The following is a 19707-nucleotide window of genomic DNA, read 5'->3' on the forward strand; positions in this document are numbered from 1 at the left end:
GCCTGTCTGGAGTCCCGTTCTCTCCTTTCCCAGTTTTCAGATGTGGCTGGGAAACTTGTTAACATCAAATTGTTAAAAAGAGAGATGAGTTTCATATGGGCCAGTAGTCTTCCATGACCAAGCTTAGCGTGAGGGTTTCAGGCCCATATTTTGACTGTTCCTAGGTGCCCTTTCCCTTTTTGTTCTTTTTCTTTATGTTCAAGGAGTTATGTTTCTTGATGAATGAAGTGTCAGTATATCGTAGTAGAGAACGATTAGACCAGGTTCTGGAACACAGGAAACCTCAAGAAACAGTGAGTGTTGAGAATGCCCGAGCTAAGAACTCAAGACATTTGTGAGGGAATACACGTCTTTCTGTTCAGAATGTTCATGTACTTAAGAATCTTCTTGACGGGCGTTGTGGCTCACGCCTGTAATCCCAGCGCTTTGGGAGGCTGAGGCAGGTGGATCACCTGAGGTTGGGAGTTTGAGACCAGCCTGACCAACATGGAGAAACCCTGTCTCTACTAAAAATACAAAACTAGCCGGGTGTGGTGGCGCATGCCTGTAATCCTAGCTACTTGGGAGGCTGAGGCAGGAGAATCGCTTGAATCTGGGAGGCAGAGGTTGTGGTGTGCCGAGATGGCGCCACTGCACTCCAGCCTGGCAACAAGAGCAAAAACTCCGTCTCACACAAAAAAGAAAAAAATAAAAAGGGAAACAAAGGTAAACTGGGAAGGGACTGTGTGTAATCTTCCATACCTTGCATTTTCCAGTTATATTCTTGGGTTTGTTTCTTGTTGCCACGGAACTCTAGTATTCCACAGTGTGGATGTTTTGTAATTTGTGTAACCCTCTCATGGTGGCCATTTAGGTTGTTGCTGACTTTCCCCAAGATCACAGACGGCATTGCCAACAGTTTCTCACACGTTCACCAATGCTAGAATGACAGTGTTTAAAACATCTCTGTCAATCTGGTGATGAAAATGCTATCTTGTTTTAAAGTGCATTTCCTTAGTTATGAGTGTGGTAAAACGTCTTTTACTAGGATGTAAAGCCATTGATGTTTCTCGTTTTTGTGAATGGCCATTTTTCTGTTGGACCAATGGCCTTTTTCTTTTTTTTTCTCTTTTTTTTTTTTTTTTGAGACGGAGTCTTGCTCTGTTGCCCAGGCTGGAGTGCAGTGGCGCAATCTTGGCTGACTACAAGCTCCGCCTCCCGGGTTCACGCCATTCTCCTGCCTCAGCCTCTCCGAGTAGCTGGGACTACAGGCGCCCGCCACCACGCCCGGCTAATTTTTTTTTTTTTTTTTGAGACGGAGTCTCGCTCTGTCGCCCAGGCTGGAGTGCAGTGGCGCAATCTCGGCTCACTGCAAGCTCCACCTCCTGGGTTCACGCCATTCTCCTGCCTCAGCCTCTCCAAGTAGCTGGGACTACAGGCGTCTGCCACCACGCCCGGCTAATTTTTTTTGTATTTTTAGTAGAGACGGGGTTTCACCGTGGTCTCGATCTCCTGACCTCGTGATCCGCCTGCCTCGGCCTCCCAAAGTGCTGGGATTACAAGCGTGAGCCACCGCGCCCAGCCTCCGACTAATTTTTTGTATTTTTAGTAGAGACAGGGTTTCACCATGGTCTGGATCTCTTGACCTCGTGATCCGCCCGCCTCGGCCTCCCAAAGTGCTGGGATTACAAGCGTGAGCCACTGCGCCCGGCTTTTTTTTTTTTCTTTTTTTCTTTTTTTTTTTTTTTTTTGAGATAGAGTTTTGGACTTGTTGCCCAGGCTGAGTGCAGTGGCGCGATCTCAGCTTACCGTAACCTCTGCGCTAGGCCTATTAAATAATTTTTAAAAATTGAGACAGAGTCAGTCCGGGCATGGTGGCTCATACCTGTAATCCCAGAACTGTGGGAGGCTGAGGTGGGTGGATCATGAGGTCAGGAGATCGAGACCATCCTGGCTAACACGGTGAAACCGCATCTGTACTAAAAATACAAAAAAATAGCTGGGCGTGGTGGCGGGCGCCTATAGTCCCAGCTACTCGGGAGGCTGAGGCAGGAGAATGCCGTGAACCCGGGAAGCGGAGCTTGCAGTGAGCCAAGATCGCACCACTGCGTTCCAGCCTGGGCAACAGAGCGAGACTCTGTCTCAAAAAAAAAAAAAAAAAAAAATAATATAATATTTTTATATATATATATATATAAAATTAGCTGGGTGTGGTGGCAGACGCCTGTAATCTCAGCTACTCAGGAGGCTGAGGCAGGAGAATCGTTTGAACCCAGCAGGCAGAGGTTGCAGTGAGTCGAGATCACGTCACTGCACTCCAGCCCGGCAACAAGAGTGAAACTCTGTCTCACAAAAAATTTGGAAGCAACCCAGTTGCCCATCATTTGATGAATGGAAAAAAATAATCTATACAGTGGAGTGCTTTTCAGCTATAAAAAGGATGAGGCGGTGCCGTGATACATGGGGCAGGGGGGATAGGTGGAGTGGAACGGGAAAGTCTTAAATACAAAAATAGGGGGGGGGGGGCGTAGAGCTCGGGGGGAGGAGGGGGGGGGGGGGGGGGGGGGATGCCCAGCTGGGTGAGAGAGCGAGACTCTGCTCAAAAAAAAAAAAAAAAAAAAAAAAAAAGGAATGAGGTGCTGATACATGCTAGATGTGGATGAACCCCAAAGACTTTATGCTAAGTCAAAGAAGCTAGACAAAAGACCATATATTGTATGATTTCGTTTCTATGAAGTGCCCAGAAAAGGCAAATCCATAGAGACATAGATGAGTAGTTGCCAAGAGCTGGTGGGAGAGGGAAAAGAGTGAGCATGAGTGGCTATAGGGCTTCTTTTGGGGTGATAAAAATGTTCTGTAGTTGGCCGGGCATGGTGGCTCACGCCTGTAATCCCAGCACTTTGGGAGGCTGAGGCGGGCGGATCACGAGGTCAGGAGATCGAGACCATCCTGGCTAACATGGTGAAACCCCGTTTCTACTAAAAAAAAAAAATACAAAAAATTAGCCGGGCGTGGTGGCGGGTGCCTGTAGTCCCAGCTACCTGGGAGGCTGAGGCAGGAGAATGGCATGAACCCAGGACGCAGAGCTTACAGTGAGCCCAGATGGTGCCACTGCACTTCAGCCTGGGCGAGAGAGCGAGATTCTGTCTCAAAAAAAAAAAAAGTTCTGTAGTTAGTGGTCGTGGATGTACAACTTTGTGAATATACTAAAACCACTGAATTGTGCACTTTAAATGGGTGAATTATATGGCAGATGTATTATATCTCATTAAAGTTATTAAATCTTTCATGTTTTCTTTCAGTACTTTGAGCTTTTATTTTTACTTCTATGGTCCATGTGGAATTCATTTTGACTTAATAAGTGACGGCAGAAATTAAAAAACAAAAAATAGAGGTTGGTCTTGCTATGTTGCCCAGGCTGGTCTAGAACTCTTGGCCTCAAGTGTTCCTCCCAACTTGGCCTCCAAAGCACTGGGGTTACAAACATGAGCCCCTGTGCCCTGCTGGAAATTAACCTTTTTTTTTTGGTTTTTACTTTTTGAGAGTTGGGGGGGTCTCCCTACGTTACCTAGGCCAGCCTCGAACTCCTGAGCTCGAGGGAGCCTCCTCCTGCCTGGATCTCCCTCCCAAAGTGCTGGGATTACAGGTGTGAGCAGCCATGCTTGGTCTGGAAATTTATTTTAATATTGTGGCTTTATATTAATGTTCTTTAATATTTGATGAATTTCCTCACTTTTTTCAAAATTTCCTTGGCTGTTTATGTACACTAACTTTTCCACATGAATTTTAGAATGAGAATAGTTTAAAAATATGTTTGAGATTTTGTAAATGTGTTTATGTTTCTCGTAAGTTTTTAAGTGTTTTTTTATAATGCAGTGTTTTGTTTGTTTTGAGACAGAGTCTCGCTCTTGCCTAGGCTTGAGTGCAGAGATGCGATTTCAGCTCACTGAACCTCTGCCTCCCAGGTTCAAGCGATTGTAGTGCGTTGGTCTCGTGAGTAGCTAAGATTACAGGTGTGCACCCCCATGCCCAGCTAATGTTTGTATTTTTAGTAGAGATGGGTTTTCACCATTTTGGCCAGGCTGGTCTCAAACCCCTGACCTCAGCTGATCTGCCTGCCTTGGCTTCTCAAAGTGCTAGAATTACAGGCGTGAGCCACGTCACCCGGCCTGTAATGTAACTTTTGTAAATTTTTTTTTTTTTTTTTTTTTTTTTTGAGACAGAGTCTTGCTCTGTCGCCCAGGCTGGAGTGCAGTGGTGCTATCTCGGCTCACTGCACGGTCCGCCTCCTGGGTTCACTCCATTCTCCTGCCTCCACTCCATTCTCCTGCCTCAGCCTCCTGAGTAGCTGGGACCACAGGCACCCGCCACTACACCCGGCTAATGTTTTGTATTTTCAATAGAGACTGGGTTTCACCGTGTTAGCCAGGATGGTCTCGATCTCCTGACCTTGTGATCTGCCCGCCTCGGCCTCCCAAAGTGCTGGGATTACAGGCGTGAGCCACCGCGCCCGGCCTAACTTTTGTAAGTAGTTTTATAAGTAGGGTATTTTGTAGATAGACTATTGATATATACATTCCAGTATGCAAACGATACAGAGGTATATCTGATGAAAAACTCATCTCCCGCTGACATGCCTCAGACAACACTCCTCCTGGTGGCAAGTCCATTAGCCAGTTTTTGGGTGTCCTTGCAGAGATCTGCCTGGCATATGAGAATAGCTATGCATGTGTGCATCACATAAGCATTATGTATATGCATTTGAATACCGTGGTAGTGTGTGCAAACCACTGTTCTACCTCTAGTGTTTTTTCTTTGTGTTAGAGGTAATTCAGCATCAGCACACATTACACAGCATTGTCCCATTTCTCTGTAATCCCATGCTTTCCAAGTGTTACGTTATGTCTGTAGTTTACTTGTTAGCCCTCTGCTTGTGAGTGTGTAGCGTATGTAACAGTCTTAAGTGGGTTATTTAATGACAGTCTTTGGCCCTAGTAGTGTTTCAAAGTTTTCTTAAAGACGTTGCCAAAAAAGAAAAAAAAGGAAAGATTTTGCTTTCTTGGTAAATGCATTCTTAATTGTTTAGTTTTTGTTCCTGGGGTCTCTTATGTCATATTTTCTAACTAGTTTTCTGTATATAGGACAGGTGTTGATTTTTGTGTTCTACCATCTTACTGAATGCTTTTTTTTTGAGATGGAGTTTCACTCTTGTTCCCCAGGCTGGAGTGCAATGGCAGCATCTTGGCTCACCACAACCTCCGCCTCCTGGGTTCAAGCGATTCTCCCGCCTCAGCATCCCAAGTAGCTGGGATTACAGGCATGCACCACAACACCTGGCTAATTTTATATTTTTAGTAGAGATGGAGTTTCTCCGTGTTGGTCAGGCAGGTCTCAAACTGCCAACCTCAGGTGATCCGCCCACCTCAGCCTCCCAAAGTGCCGGGTTTACAGGTGTGAGCCACCGCACCCAGCTTTTTAAATTTCTTTTAAAGACAGGGTCTCACTTTGTCACCCAGGCTAGAGTGCAGTGGTGTGATCTCGGCTCACTGCAGCCTTTACCCTCTGGGCTCAAGTGATCCTTCTGCCTCAGGTATCTCAAGTAGCTGGAACTACAGGTGCGTGCCACCATGTCCACCTAAGTTTTTGTATTTTTGGTAGGAATGGGGTTTCACCAGTTTCCCCATGCTTGTTTTAAAATCCTGGGCTCAAGCAATCTGCCTGTTTCAGCCTCCTAGAGTGCTGGGATTACAGGCGTGAGCCACTGCCCTAGGCCTTATTCTTTAAAATAATCTCCGTCTTGAAAAATGAAAGTCTTTTCTCAAAAAACTTCTTCCCAGGTCTGTGAAGCAGCACAGTGGCCCCTTCTGGCTCTCACCTTGTACCTCATCCTTGTTTGCCTCTAGCATGGGACCTTGTCTGCGTTTGTGCCTCAGGCCCCCTCCCTCTGTATTTGTTGTGTCCACTTAGCTTAGTCATTGGGCCTTGGGTCCTCAGAGGCCCCTAGACTGAATTCCTCATCCGATGTGTCCATACCAGCTTTCAAGTGACCTCAACATTGATAGCAGGGAAAACATTAGCACTTTTGTGACAGCCTCATTTTTTCCCCCCTGAGATGCAATCTCACTGTGTCGCCCAGGCTGGGATTACAGGTGCATGCCACCACACCCAGCTAATTTTTGTATTTTTAGTAGAGACAGGGTTTCACCGTGTTGGCCAGGCTGGTCTCGAACTCCTGACTTTGTGATCCACCTGACTTGGCTTACCAAAGTGCTGGGATAACAGGTGTGAGCCACCGTGCTGGGCAGGCTCATATTTTTTTATAATTTAATATCTGTTTTGAATAAATAAATATGGTTTGATTAAAAAGCCAAAACCATGTGAACAGGTAAACCTTGAGAAGCCTTGCTGCTGTTCAGAGTACCTGCTGCCTTCATAATCAATATTAGTTGCCTGTGGGTCCTGCCACTACTTAATTGTATGACTGTAGTAAGCGTAGATGTACATATTCCCTCAGGGACGCACCCTTTTCTGTGTTCTGTTACTCACTACATAGCTCGTGGAGAGCTTGCTGTGTTCATATATAGTTTGCTGCTCCTTCGCTTTCTGTAGACACTGTGAAATGCTGTTCATATCTTTTGCCCCAGGTTTTTCTTGACTGGCTTTCTATTTTTTCTTTTTTTTGGGACAGTGTCTTACTCTGTCACCCAGACTGGAGTGCAGTGGCGCGATCTCAGCTGAGTGCAACCTCTGCCTCTCGGGTTCAAGCGATTCTCCTGTTTCAGCCTCCCAAAGTGCTGGTATTACAGGCGTGAGCTGCTGTGCACGGCTTCTGTTTTATTTTTTGGTTTGATTCTGTCAGTTGTTGAGAGAGGAGTGTTAAGATCTCTAGCTGTGATTGTGGAATTGTTTTGTTTTTAATTCTTTCCATTTTAACTTCATATATTTTGAAGCTCTGTTATTAGGCAAATACACACTTGTGATTACATTTTCCTGATGAATTGTTCGTTGTAGTATTCTGAAATATCCTTCTTTTTTCCTAATAATGTTTTTTATTTTGAAATGTATTTTACTTGATATTAATAGAGCCACTCCAGCCTTCTTAAACACACTTTTTGGATGGTATGTATTTTTCCATTCATTTGTCTTAAGTGTATCTTTTTCTTTATGTTTAAAGTGTCTTGTAGATAGCATATAATTAGGTCTTAATCAATTCTGACAATCCTTGCCTTATAATTAGAGTTCAGTCCATTAATATAAGAGTAAATATTGATGTGGCTGGATTTATTGCTACCATTTTATTATTTGCCTTTTATTTGTCCTTTCAAATTTTTTCCGTTTTTCCTTTCCTTATTGATGAAATATATTTGAGATTTCCATTGTGGTTTATCTAATGCTTTTTAAAGCTATTCTTCTTTGAATCATTATTTTAGTGGTTACTCTGGTGTTTGAAATATGCACCCTTGGCCAGGTGTGGTGGCTCACTCCTGTAATCCCCCCACTTTGGGAGGCTGAGGCAGGAGGATCCCTTGAGCCCCAGAGTTTGAGACCAGCCTGGGCAACATGGAGAAACCCCACTTCTACTAAAAATATAAAAATTAGCCTGGCATGGTGATGTGCATCTGTAATCCCAGCTACTCGGGAGGCTGAGGCCTGAGAATGGCTTGAACCGGGAGGCGGAGTTTGCAGTGAGCTGAGATTGTGCCAGTGCACTCCAGCCTGGGCAACAAAGTGAGAGTGCGTCTCAAACAAACAAACAAAAAAGTCTGCGTGCGGTGGCTCACACCTGTAATCCCAGCACTTTGGGAGGCCAATGTGGGCGGATCACCTGAGGTCGGGAGTTAGAGACCAGCCTGACCAACATGGAAAAACCCCGTCTCTACAAAAAATACAAAATCAGGCAGGCGTGGTGGCACATGCTTGTAATCCCAGCTACTCCGGAGGCTGAGGCAGGAGAATCGCTTGAACCTGGGAGGAGGAGGATAGGGGGAGCCGAGATCGCGCCATTGCACTCTAGCCTGGGCAACAAGAGGGAAACTCCATCTCAAAAAATAAAAAGTTTGTAAAGAGTAGCTTTTCTGATAGATACTTTGGCATACCAAGAAATATGGATGTTCCTGTCTTCAAAGAGTGTTACTGAGAAATACAAGCTTGTCCTTGCCCTAATTTGGTGAGATTAATTATACATTAACCAAAAACTTAACAGTGGGAAATGTCATATACTGGCATATAGCAGCAGTTTCAAATGAGCAGCACAGGCTGGGCGTGGTGGCTCAGACCTGTAATCCCAGCAGCTTTGGGAGGCTAAGGTGGGAAGATCGCTTGAGACCAGGAGCTTAATTTAAGACCAGCCTGGTCAACATGGAAACACCCTGTCTCTAGGAAAAAAAAAAAAAAAATTTAGTCCTGTGTGATGGTGCTTACCTGCAGTCCCAGCTGTTCAGGAGAGTAAACCAGGAAGATCCCTTGAGCCCCGGAGTTCAAGACTGCAGTGAGCCATGACTGTACCACTGCACTCCAGCCTGGGTGACAGAGCAAGCCCTTTTCTAATAAAGAAATAGTAAATACATGAATAAATCTTTTTTTTTTTTTTGAGACGGAGTTTCACTCTTGTCGCCCAGGCTGCTGGAGTGCAGTGGCACAATGTCGGCTCACCGCAACCTCTGCCTCCTGGGTTCAAGGGATTCTCCTGCCTCAGGCTCCCGAGTAGCGGGGATTACAGGCACCCAGTGCCATGCCAGGCTAATTTTTGTATTTTTAGTAGAGATGGGGTTTCACCTTGTTGGTCAGGCTGGTCTTGAACTCCTGACCTCAGGTGATCCGCCCACCTCGGCCTCCCAAAGTGCTGGGATTATAGGTGTGAACCACTGCTCCTGGCCAATATAAAATTTTTTTAAATGGGTGGCTTAAAAAGTAAGTGCAGTGGATTCATAGGAAGAGATTATTGTGAACTGCTGGGGCCAGGGAGGCCTTAATGGGAGAGAGGGCCTGCAGCCGGGTCCTGCAGCAACTCGGATGGGAAGGAGTCCCCGTTACTGGGACTGCAGCTGCAGAGTGCAGGAGCTGCATGGGCACTGGCAGTAGTGGGTAGGGATGTAGGGGGTGGAAGGGGAGGGGTGTGTGGTGTCACATTCAAACTATCAGTGCTTCCCACTTTGCGCGACCCCAAACCACCAGATAGTTTAAGAGTAAGACCTTGTAGCCTGACATTGAGGTTTGTGGTTTTTCCTTTAGGGTGTAGGAGAAACACAAAGACGGAAATTGTGCAGCTAGGGTGTTTGGTATCTGGTTCAGGCAGATTTATTCCTCTAGTGGTTTATTTTTTTTTTTTAATTTTTAATTTTTTTTTTGAGACAGAGCCTGGCTCCATCTCCCACCCTGAAATGCAGTGGCGTGATCTTGGCTCAGTGCAACCTCTGCCTTGCAGGCTCAAGTGATCCTCCCAAGTAGCTGGGACTGCAGGCACGCACCGCCACACCTGGCTATTTTTTGTAGAGATGGGGTTTTGCCATGTTACCCAGGCTGATCTCAAACTCCTGAGCTGAAGTGACCCTCTGGCCTTGGCCTCCCAAAGTGCTGGGATTACAGGCATGAGCCACTGTACCTGACCTAGTGGTTAAAAGTTGTTGTAGAAGCCGGGCGCAGTGGCTCACGCCTGTAATCCCAGCACTTTGGGAGGCCGAGGCGGGCAGATCACGAGGTCAGGAGATCAAGACCATCCTGGCTAACACAGGGAAACCCTGTCTCTACTAAAAATAAAAAAAATTAGCCGGGCGTGGTGGCGGGCACCTGTAGTCTCCGGAGGCTGAGGCAGGAGAATGGCGTGAACCTGGGAGTCAGAGCTTGCAGTGAGCCGAGATGGCGCCACTGCACTCCAGCCTGGGTGACACAGCGAGACTCTCTCAAAAAAAAAAAAAAAAAAAAAAAAAAAAAAATTTGTTGTGGAAAGTTTGTGTAACGTGAAATCAAATCTGCTTTTAAGAATGCTGTCAATTCAATTAATGTAATCTTGGCATTATGATGCAAAGTCTTGCAGTTCTGGCTGGAAATATAGATTTCTTATTTTTTTCTTTTTCCCAACTGTGAGGACTTCTATATTCTCCTCCCGTAATGAATATTATATTAAATCCTTTCAAAAATATAGGCTGGGTGTAGTGGCTTGTGCCTGTAATCCCAGCAGTTTGGGAGGCTGAGGCAGACGGATCACAAGGTCAGGAGTTTGAGACCAGCCTGGCCAACATTGTGAAACCCTGTATCTACTTAAAAAAAAAAAAAAAAAAAAATTAGCCAGGCATGGTGGTGTGCACCTGCCATCCCAGCTACTTGGGAGGCTGAGGCAGGAGAATTGCTTGAACCTGGGAGGCAGAGGTTGCAGTGAGCTGAGATCACGCCATTTCACTCCAGCTCTGGGCAACAAAGCAATACCGTCTGGAGGAAAAAAAAAAATTCTGCGTATTAATTGGGGAATAACCAAAAAGACTAGAAAAATGAAACATGGGGAAATCATGTTTAATCTTAGAGTGAGGAAGGCATTTACAACCAAAAGACTAATTTCCTTTTTGTTTTTTTGAAATGGAGTCTCGCTCTGTCGCCCAGGCTGGAGTGCAGTGGCGCGAGCTTAGCTTGCTGCTAACTCTGCCTCCCGGGTTCACGCCATTCTCCTGCCTCAGCCTCCCGAGTAGCTGGGACTACAGGCGCCCACCACCACACCTGGCTAATTTTTTGTATTTTTAGTAGAGATGGGGTTTCACCGTGTTAGCCAGGATGGTCTCGATCTCCTGACCTTGTGATCCGCCCGCCTTGGCCTCCCAAAGTGCTGGGATTATAGGTGTGAGCCACCGCGCCTGGTGACTAATTTCCTTAATATATAAAAAGCTCTTACAAATCAATAAGAAGATTTAAAATGTAGTAGAAAAATCATCAGAGGATACCAACAGTCCCTTAACAAAAAAGGAAATAGGAAAGATTTTAAAATACGGGACAGTGCTCAGTTTTGCTTATAATAAGAGAAATGTAAGTGAAAACTACAGTGAAAATTTTATCTGACCAATAGGCAAAGATCCAAGAGTTTCATCTCAACACTGACTTGGCAGGAATGTAGGATGATATGCACTTTAGTACATTGCTGTGGGAAAGTAAACTGATAGGATCTCTGTGGAGTGTGACTTGGCAGTATCTGCCACTTCTTAAAATACGTAACCTTAGGCTGGGCGTGGTGTCTAACGGCTCTAATCCCAGTGCTTGGGAGGCAGAGGCCGGGGGATCACTTGAGCTCAGGAGTTTGAGACTATCCTGGGCAACATGGTGAATCCCTGTCTCTACAGAAAACACAAAAATTAGCCGGGTGTGGTGGCATGAGCCTGTAGTCCCAGCTACTCGGAAGGTTGAGGTGGGAGGATCAATTGAATTCGGGGGGTCGAGGCTGCTGTGAGCCCAGATCACTCTATTGCACTTCAGCCTGGGCGACAGAGTGAGACCCAGTCTCAAAAAAAAAAAAAAAAAAAAAAAAAAATTAGCTAGGAGTGGTATTACACGCCTGTAGTCCCAGCTACTCAGGAAGCTGAGGTGGGAGGATCACCTGAGCCCGGGAAGGTCGAGGCTGCAGTGAGCTGTGATTGTGCCATTGTGATCCAGCCTGGGCAACAGAGTGAGACCCTGTCTCAAAATAGTAGTAATTTATACCAGCCACAGTTATTACTGTGGTGTTTCCTGATGGTGCGCTTTCTGTTTTCTGTCGTTCCTTGTGTTTATTCATTGGAGTTCTGCTGTGATGAAGAGCTGCTGCTCCTCCTCTGTTTAAGCATACTCTGATGTTTGCTTATTCGCCAGGTCACAGCTTACAATCCATTATTGTCGTTAGTTATTTCGCCACACAGATTGTCCTAGATTCTGCCACTGGGAGCCCTTCTGGCTGGGCTGTGTGTTCTCCCGATACACCCCGTCCTTTCTCGTCCTTCTGCACACCACAGGGTGTCCTAGGCTCCTCTGTGTGCTCCACAGGGATCTCTGCTTCCTGTTTTTGGAGGGAGGTATTCACAAACCGAGATCTGGCTGCCAGGTAGGGTGACCAACCGTCCTAGTTTGCCAGGACAAAGGCTTTCCCTGGGACGTGGGACTTTAGAGTGCTGAAACTGGAACACCTTTTGGACTTTGCTCTCTGTAGCCTAAGTGGGGGGTCATCGCGCCTGGGCCCTGTCACGCATCAGTGGACAGAGCTGGGAAATTGTGTGTATGTAAATGTTCCAGTATTGATTTCTGCATCCAGTCTGTACACATGGGAAAGATCGTGAGCCTGTACTGATGCCTGCACCTCCAATGCCGCACCGTAGGGTTTATTCCTGCCCCCTTCCTTATCAGTGACTTTTCTTCAACTGTGAGGACCCCAACTCAGTAGCCACAGTGAGCTTGTCCGCTTGATCTTGGCACATGCGTAAATCGGGCTCAGACCTGCTGACCCCGCAGTGGACACATCTGCCCGAGGCCGGTGATGGTGTGCTGTCCTCTGAGGTTAGTTTTACAGTCACAGTCAAAGTGCCATTTCCTGAAGTCTCTTAGGTTAGTTCTTCTTTCAGAGTGGTGATGTCATCGTCACAGCTATGCATATTTGCTGTTTGTATTTCATTTTGTGTTCCTGTGCGCCCTGTTTTGTTCTCATGGTTTCTTTTTCTTTTCTTTTTTTTTTTTCGAGACAGAGTCTCACTCTGTCGCCAAGTCTGGAGTACAGTGGTGCGATCTCGGCTCACTGCAACCTCCACCTCCTGTGTTCGAGTAATCTTTCCACCTCAGCCTCCCGAGTAGCTGATAATTACAAGTGCGCCACCACATCTGGCTAATTAATGGTTTGTTTTTTGAGTCTGAGAAACCTGACCATGGTTCTAAGACATACGAAAAGATGTATGTGGAAATGTCATGTTCCCTCAGCTCTGCCAGCCCTCTCCCCTTCCCGCTTTCTTTCCATTCTCTGTACATATACTGGTTGGGGGTTGAATTGTGTCTCCCCACAAAAGATGTTGAAGCCCCAACTCTCAGTACCTGTGAATGTGACCATATTTGGAAATAGGGTCTTTGCAGGTGATCAAGTTGAGTTCACTTGGGTGGGCCCTAATCCAGTATGACTGTGTCCTTATAAAATGGGGACATTTGAACAGACAGACATGTGTAGAGGGAGAAGGGCGGACGTCCTGGAGGGAAGACACAGGGAGAAGACGACCACCCGCAAGCCAAGCAACGCCAGAGGCTGCAGAGGCTGAGGCAGGCGCAAACAGACCCTCCCTCCTAGCCTCAGGAGCAACCAGCCCTACTGGCACCTTGATCTTGGGCTTCTTGCTTCCAGGACTGTGAGAGAATAAGTGTCTGTTACTTTAAGCTACCAGGTTTGTGCCACGGGGAGCTTAATACACACCTCCTGTAGGTAACCAAGCTGTGGGGTTTGAAGGCTGGGCACAGTGGCCCATACCTGTCATCCCAGTTCTTTAAGAGGCCACAGTGGGAGGATTGCTTGAGTCCAGGAGTTCAAGACCAGGCTGGGCAACAAAGAGAAACCTTGTCTCTATTTTTATTTTTTTTAAAAAAGAGGCCAGGTATGGTGGCTCACGTCTGTAATCCCAGCACTTTGGGAGGCCAAGGTGGGCGGATCCCTGGAAGTCAGGAGTTGGAGACCAGCATGGCCAATATGGTGAAACCATGTCTCTTTTAAAAATAAAAGCCAGGCGTGGTGGTGCACGCCTGTAATCCCAGCTACTAGGGAGGGTGAGGCAGGAGAATCGCCTGAACCCAGGAGGCGGAGGTTGCAATGAGCCGAGATCGCGCCATTGCACTGCAGCCTGGATGACAGAGCGAGACTCTGTCTCGTCAAAAAGGGAAAGATATGTTCACATCCTCATCCCTGGTACCTGTGAGTGTGAGCTTATTTGGGTCATTTGAGATCTATCAGGTTGTGATGAGGTTACACTGCATGGGGGTGGGGCCTAACTCCAGTATTCCTGGTACCTGGTGTCTGTATAAGAAGAGGGAAATGTGGACACAGCCAGGAGTCACATAGAGAAGAGCTTGCCCTGTGACAAGAGGCAGAGCCTGGAGGGTTTGCAAAGCATGAAACACCAAGGATGCCGGCTACTGCCAGAAGCTGGGGAGAGGTGCGGGATGGACTCTCCCTCGGCACCTCCAGTGGGAACCACCCCTGCCCCGAACCTGGGACCTTTTTTTTTTTTTTTTTTTTTTTTTTTTTTGAGACAGGGTCTCGCTCTCTCACCCAGGCTGAAGTGCAGAAGTGCGGTAGTGTGATCTTGGCTCACTACAGCCTTAACATCCTGGGCTCAAGTGATCTTCCCACCTCGGCCTCACAAGTAGCTGGGACTACAGGTGCACACCGCTACACCTGGCTAGTTTTTGTGTTTTTTTGCAGAGATGGAGTCTCACTTTCTTGCCCAGGCTGGTCTTAAACCCCTGGGCTCAAGCGATTCTCCTGCCTTGGCCTCCCAAAGTGCTGGGATTACAGGTGTGAGGTACTGTGCCTGGCCCAGAACTGTGGACCTTTTTGAAACTGCTGGTTTGTGGTGCTGTGTTTCAGTAGCCCTAGGAAACAAAATACACAGTCACATCAGTTTCTGGTTTATCCTTTTTGTGTTTCTTTTACACAAATGATGAGAAACACTGATATGCCCTGCGGGCAGGTGGTGGCACTTGGACACTTCCCTCCTGTGCCCCCAAGGGCTGGCTGTGCTTTGGAAGGAGGCACAGAGACTTCAGCACCCTGGTTTAGTGTAGACTGTTCGCAAACTCCTCTAATGCCAAATACCATTTAATTCCAGAAGAAATGTCCCGGGATTTTTTTTTTTAACTGTACGAATGAAGTGAATAATGCAATTACATAGGCCCAAATAACTGAATATTTACATGGTTTGGAATTTGAATACTTTCTGAATTGTGGTAGATGTTTTTAAGGTATCTGCATAGAGATAAAGAAAGGCTAGGGTTGGCCGGGCATGGTGGCTCACGCCTGTAATCCCAGCACTTTGGGAGACCTAGGTGGGTGGATCACCTGAGGTCAATAGTTCGAGACCAACCTGACCAATAAGGTGAAACCTCGTCTCTACTAAAAATACAAAAATCAGGCGTGGTGGCAGGTGCCTGTAGTCCCAGCTACTTGGGAGGCTGAAACAGGAGAATCGCTTGAACCCGGGAGATGGAGGTTGCAGTGAGCCGAGATCACTGCACTCCAGCCTGGGCGACAGAGCGAGACTCCATGTCAAAAAAACAAAAAACAAAAGGCCGGGTTTGTGCTGTTTGTAAGTCCAGGAATAAGCCTAAAGAATAGGCAAGTTTTGGCTGGGCAGGGTGGCTCATGCCTGTAATCCCAGCACTTAGGGAGGCTGAGGCGGGCAGATCGCCTGAGGTCAGGAGTTCGAGACCAGCCTGGCCAACATGGTGAAACCCTGTCTCTACTAAAAATAGAAAAATTAGCTGAGTGTGGTGGCAGGCGCTTGTAAACCCAGCTACTCGGGAGGCTGAGGCAGGAGAATCGTTTGAACCCGGGAGGTGGAGGTTGCAGTGAGCCGAGATCGCACCATTGCACTGCGGCCTGGGCAAGAAGAGCGAGACTTCATCTCCAAAAAAAAAAAAAAAAAAAAAAAAAATAGAATAGGCAAGTTTTTGTACCTTTTAGGAGTATGAAAGTTGATATGTTAATTTTTTTTTTTTTTGAGGCAGAATCTTACTCTGTCACCCGGCCTAAAGTGCAATGGTGGGATCTCAGCTCACTGCAACCTCCACTTCCTGGGTTCAAGCCATTCCCCTGCCTCAGCCTCCCAAGTAGCTGGGATTACAGGTGCCTGCCACCATACCCGGCTGTTGTATTTTTCGTACAGATGGGGTTTCTCCATGTTGGCCAGGCTGGTCTCAAACTCCTGACCTCATGTGATCCTCCTGCCTCAGCCTCCTAAAGTGCTGGGTTTACAGGCGTGAGCCACCGCACCCCTGGCTGATATGCTAATTTTTAAAACCTTGATTCCTGGATATTCTGTGTACTTCCTTTCTACTCGTTACAAATGTGTGAAGAACAGGAGAGGCTCCCAGTGAGATGCGGTTCATTTAGGCCTAGACTTTGACACGGTGTGGCTGGCTGGCCACATATCTTTGACGCCATCATGTATTGCAAATCTACTGACCAAGGCAGTGTCCTGGTGTGTGGTCCCTGGGGTCAGTGGGTGATGGTGTTGGGTCGGTCCTGTCCTGTGTTGGAGTGAAAGTGTCTATGGTTTCTGGGGTTGCATCGGTGAACTGCGTGCAGCTGGGGACACATTGGCTGCTTTCCTGCCTTGCTGGGCTCTGCCGGCGACTTTCTCAGCCCACTGGACTGAGCAGGAAGTTACAGATGACAAGTCTCCTTCCTAGTTACAAGGTAGAACCCATCGTCAGCTGTTATTCAGTTTTTTTTGTTTGTTTGTTTGTTTGTTTTTTTTTGAGACGGAGTCTTGCTCTGTCGCCCAGGCTGGAGTGCAGTGGCGCAATCTCGGCTCACCGCAAGCTCCGCCTCCCAGGTTCACGCCATTCTCCTGCCTCAGCCTCTCCGAGTAGCTGGGACTACAGGCGCCCGCCACCACGCCCGGCTAATTTTTTTGTATTTTTAGTAGAGACGGGGTTTCACCATGGTCTCGATCTCCTGATCTCGTCATCCGCCCTCCTCGGCCTCCCAAAGTGCTGGGATTACAAGCGTGAGCCACCGCGCCCAGCTGTTTTTTAGTTTTTAAAGTACACAAATTTTTTTTAAAAATCTGTTTTGGATGAAAAAGCAATGGAAAAGAATCAGCTTTTAGAAGATGATGAGACAGTTTCAGAATATTAACATTTAAATATTTGGATCCCTTTTGGGAGGGTTTTTTTTTTCTTGACTGTCAAGAGCAAGGAAGTGTGGCCCCTCAGGGGCTTCTGCAGGGGCTGCGAGGGTCGAGACAGGTTTGAGTTTGGTGGGTTGACGCGAGGTCTCACCCGTGAGGCGAATGTGGGAAGTGCTGTCAGCAGGCATCTGCCAGCTGGGCATGGTGGCTCACGCCTGGCATCCCAGCTCTTTGTAAGGCGAAGGCGGGAGGATGGTTTCAGCCCAGGAGTTCGAGACCAGTCTTGGCAACATAGCAAAACCCCATTTCTACAAAAATTTTTTTAAAAATTATGGGGGCATGGTGGTCTGTGTCTGTGGTCCCAGCTGCTCGTGAGGTGGAGGCTGGAGCATCGCTTGAGCCCAGGAGGTTGGGGCTGCAGTGAGCTGTGATCGCAGTGACAGAGCGAGACCCCCTCTGAAAAGAAGGCAGCAGCCCACCCCCTCCAGTTTCGCTTCTGCGGTTCTGAGAAGACCCAATATCTTACGCTGACTACATCTGTGAGGGCTCCTTGCCGAAACCACACCTTGACACTGTGGCATTTGGTTCTGTGGATTTCTCCTTCAGCAACAGCCTGACTTAGAGGTGTCCACGCTAGCTTCTGCTAGACACCCTTGATGGGACGAATTACCATATTGTTTCTCGTGTCTTCCTAATACTCATTCTTTCTGCGTATTTGTCTTTTCAGGAAAACCAATTCTGTGTCCTCGGAGGACCACAGCCCAGTTGGGCCCCAGGCGAAACCCGGCCTGGAGCTTGCAGGCAGGACGGCTGTTCAGCACGCAGACCGCCGAGGACAAGGAGGAACCCCTGCACTCGATCATCAGCAGCACAGAGAGCGTGCAGGGTAGCCTGGGCTCGTGCTTTGGTCCGGGAGGGCTTTTCGGTTCACTGCTGTGCGTAAAGGGGCATTTTGAGGGTGGAGGCAGTGATTGGTAGAGCCACCGCCTTAGGTCTGAAATCAGGTCTTGGCTGTAGGGAGTGCTGCGCCCTCCATTTCTGTCCCTGCGAGGGACTTCTGCCAGTGTCGGGTGTGTCTTGCCCCCTCTGGTGGCCACCCGTGAGTTTGCCATCCGGCACCTCCCCTGAGTGGTGATTCATGGCACATCTGCTAATAATCATGGAAGCGGGAGAGGAAACTCAGCATTGGCCCAGCCTGCGCAGGACTGAATTCCGGAGCTGTCTTTTCATTCCCTCTGAAGTATAAAAAAGCAGTCTTTGGAGCCAGTCCTGAAGTGGCTCCATTTCTGGCTTTTAAGTGGGTCGACAAGAGTAGAATCTTTGAAGTTAAAAAGAGAAGTGAGGTTTTCTTGTTATTTTGATTTCCAAATAATTAATTTGGAAACTGCTTTTTTGAAGAATATAGGCCAGGCACAGTGGCTCACACTTGTAATCCCAGCACTTTGGGAGGCCGAGGTAGGAGGCTTGCTTGAGGTCAAGAGGTCGAGACCAACCTGGGCAACATAGACCCTTTGTCTAAAATAAAAAAAATTAAAAAGTTAGCCAGGCATGGTAGCACACACCAGTGGTTCCAGGTACTTGAAAGGCTGAGGCGGGAGAATCACTTGAGCCCAGGAAGTTGAGGCTGCAGTGAGCATGATTCTGCCACTGCATAGCAGCCTGGGCAACAGAAAGAACACATAATCTGGTTCTTAGAGGCGGCCCAGTTCTCGTAACCATGCACATTAGGAAACCATGCTCAGCAGTTCCTCGACGTAGCCCGAGGCATGTCTGTCCTCAGCAGTGGGAGGATTTGTCCTGCCCTGAGACCTCCTTCCTGAGAGACTTTTTATTTTGTTTTGAGACAGGGTCTTTCTCTGTCGCCCGGGCCAAGTGCCGTGGTGCAATCATGGCTCACTGAAGCCTCGACCTCCCTGGTTCAAGTGATCCTCCCACCTCAGCCCCCTAAGTCACTTGGACCACAAGTGTGTGCCACCATGCTCAGCTACTTTGTGTATTTTTTGTAGAGATGGTGGGGTCCCTCTGTGTTGCCCAGGCGGGTCTTGTGCTCCTGGGCTTAAGTGATTCTCCTGCCTTGGCCTCCCAAAGTGCTAGGATTACAGGCGTGAGCCATGGCTCCCAGCCAGACTTTGTTTCTGTCTACTTCTTTCTTTTTGTTCACGATCTTAAATGGGAGGCCGAGGCGGGTCAATCATGAGGTCAGGAGATCGAGGCCATCCTGGCTAACATGGTAAAACCCTGTCTCTACTAAAAATACAAAAAATTAGCCGGGCGTGGTGGCAGGAGCCTGTAGTCCCATCTACTCGGGAGGCTGAGGCAGGAGAATGGTGTGAATCTGGGAGGTGGAGGTTGTAGTGAGCCGAGATCGCGCCACTGTACTCCAGCCTGGGTAACGGAGCGAGACTCCGTCTCAAAAAAAAAAAAAGAAAAAAAAGTTTAAAACTCATAAACTTAAGCATTCTTTGGAATGTGACATAGCATATTCTTGCACAAAAATCGAAATTAAACTTTATTGGTTGTGTCTGTGTTTCATTACTAGGTTCCACTTCCAAACATGAGTTCCAGGCCGAGACAAAGAAGCTTTTGGACATCGTTGCTCGGTCCCTGTACTCAGAAAAAGAGGTGCGTTCCCCGCTAACCATGCCTGATGCTAGCAAAGTTTCTTTTCACAAAGCTGTTTTTATGCCATTCTGGAGAATTGCCAGATAATATATTAGCTGTGAGAAAGCATTAAACTTTGGACAGGTCCCCAGCTTAAGCTACCAGTGAAAGGAGTTTTACCAGAATCTGTTTTGGTTTTGTGGGTAAGTGTATCCAGATGGTTCTTTGGGCTGGATCAACTCTGGGAATTAATTGAATTTTGCCAATAATTTTAAAAGTTCCCCAAATACAGGCC

The 19707-nt window shown here is 47.4% G+C and overlaps 1 protein-coding gene across 1 annotated transcript in view; it reads left to right on the forward strand.

Moving 5' to 3' along the window:
- TRAP1 (TNF receptor associated protein 1) overlaps positions 1–19707 on the forward strand; it is a 59718-nt gene that overhangs the window by 7453 nt on the left and 32558 nt on the right. Inside the window, exons 2-3 of the mRNA XM_030799188.1 lie at positions 17539–17697; positions 19351–19433. Of these exons, the coding sequence (XP_030655048.1) occupies positions 17539–17697; positions 19351–19433 (242 nt within the window). The remainder of the gene's footprint in view (positions 1–17538; positions 17698–19350; positions 19434–19707) is intronic.

This window comes from Nomascus leucogenys, chromosome 18, assembly GCF_006542625.1.
Source record: "Nomascus leucogenys isolate Asia chromosome 18, Asia_NLE_v1, whole genome shotgun sequence".
NCBI lineage: Eukaryota > Metazoa > Chordata > Mammalia > Primates > Hylobatidae > Nomascus > Nomascus leucogenys.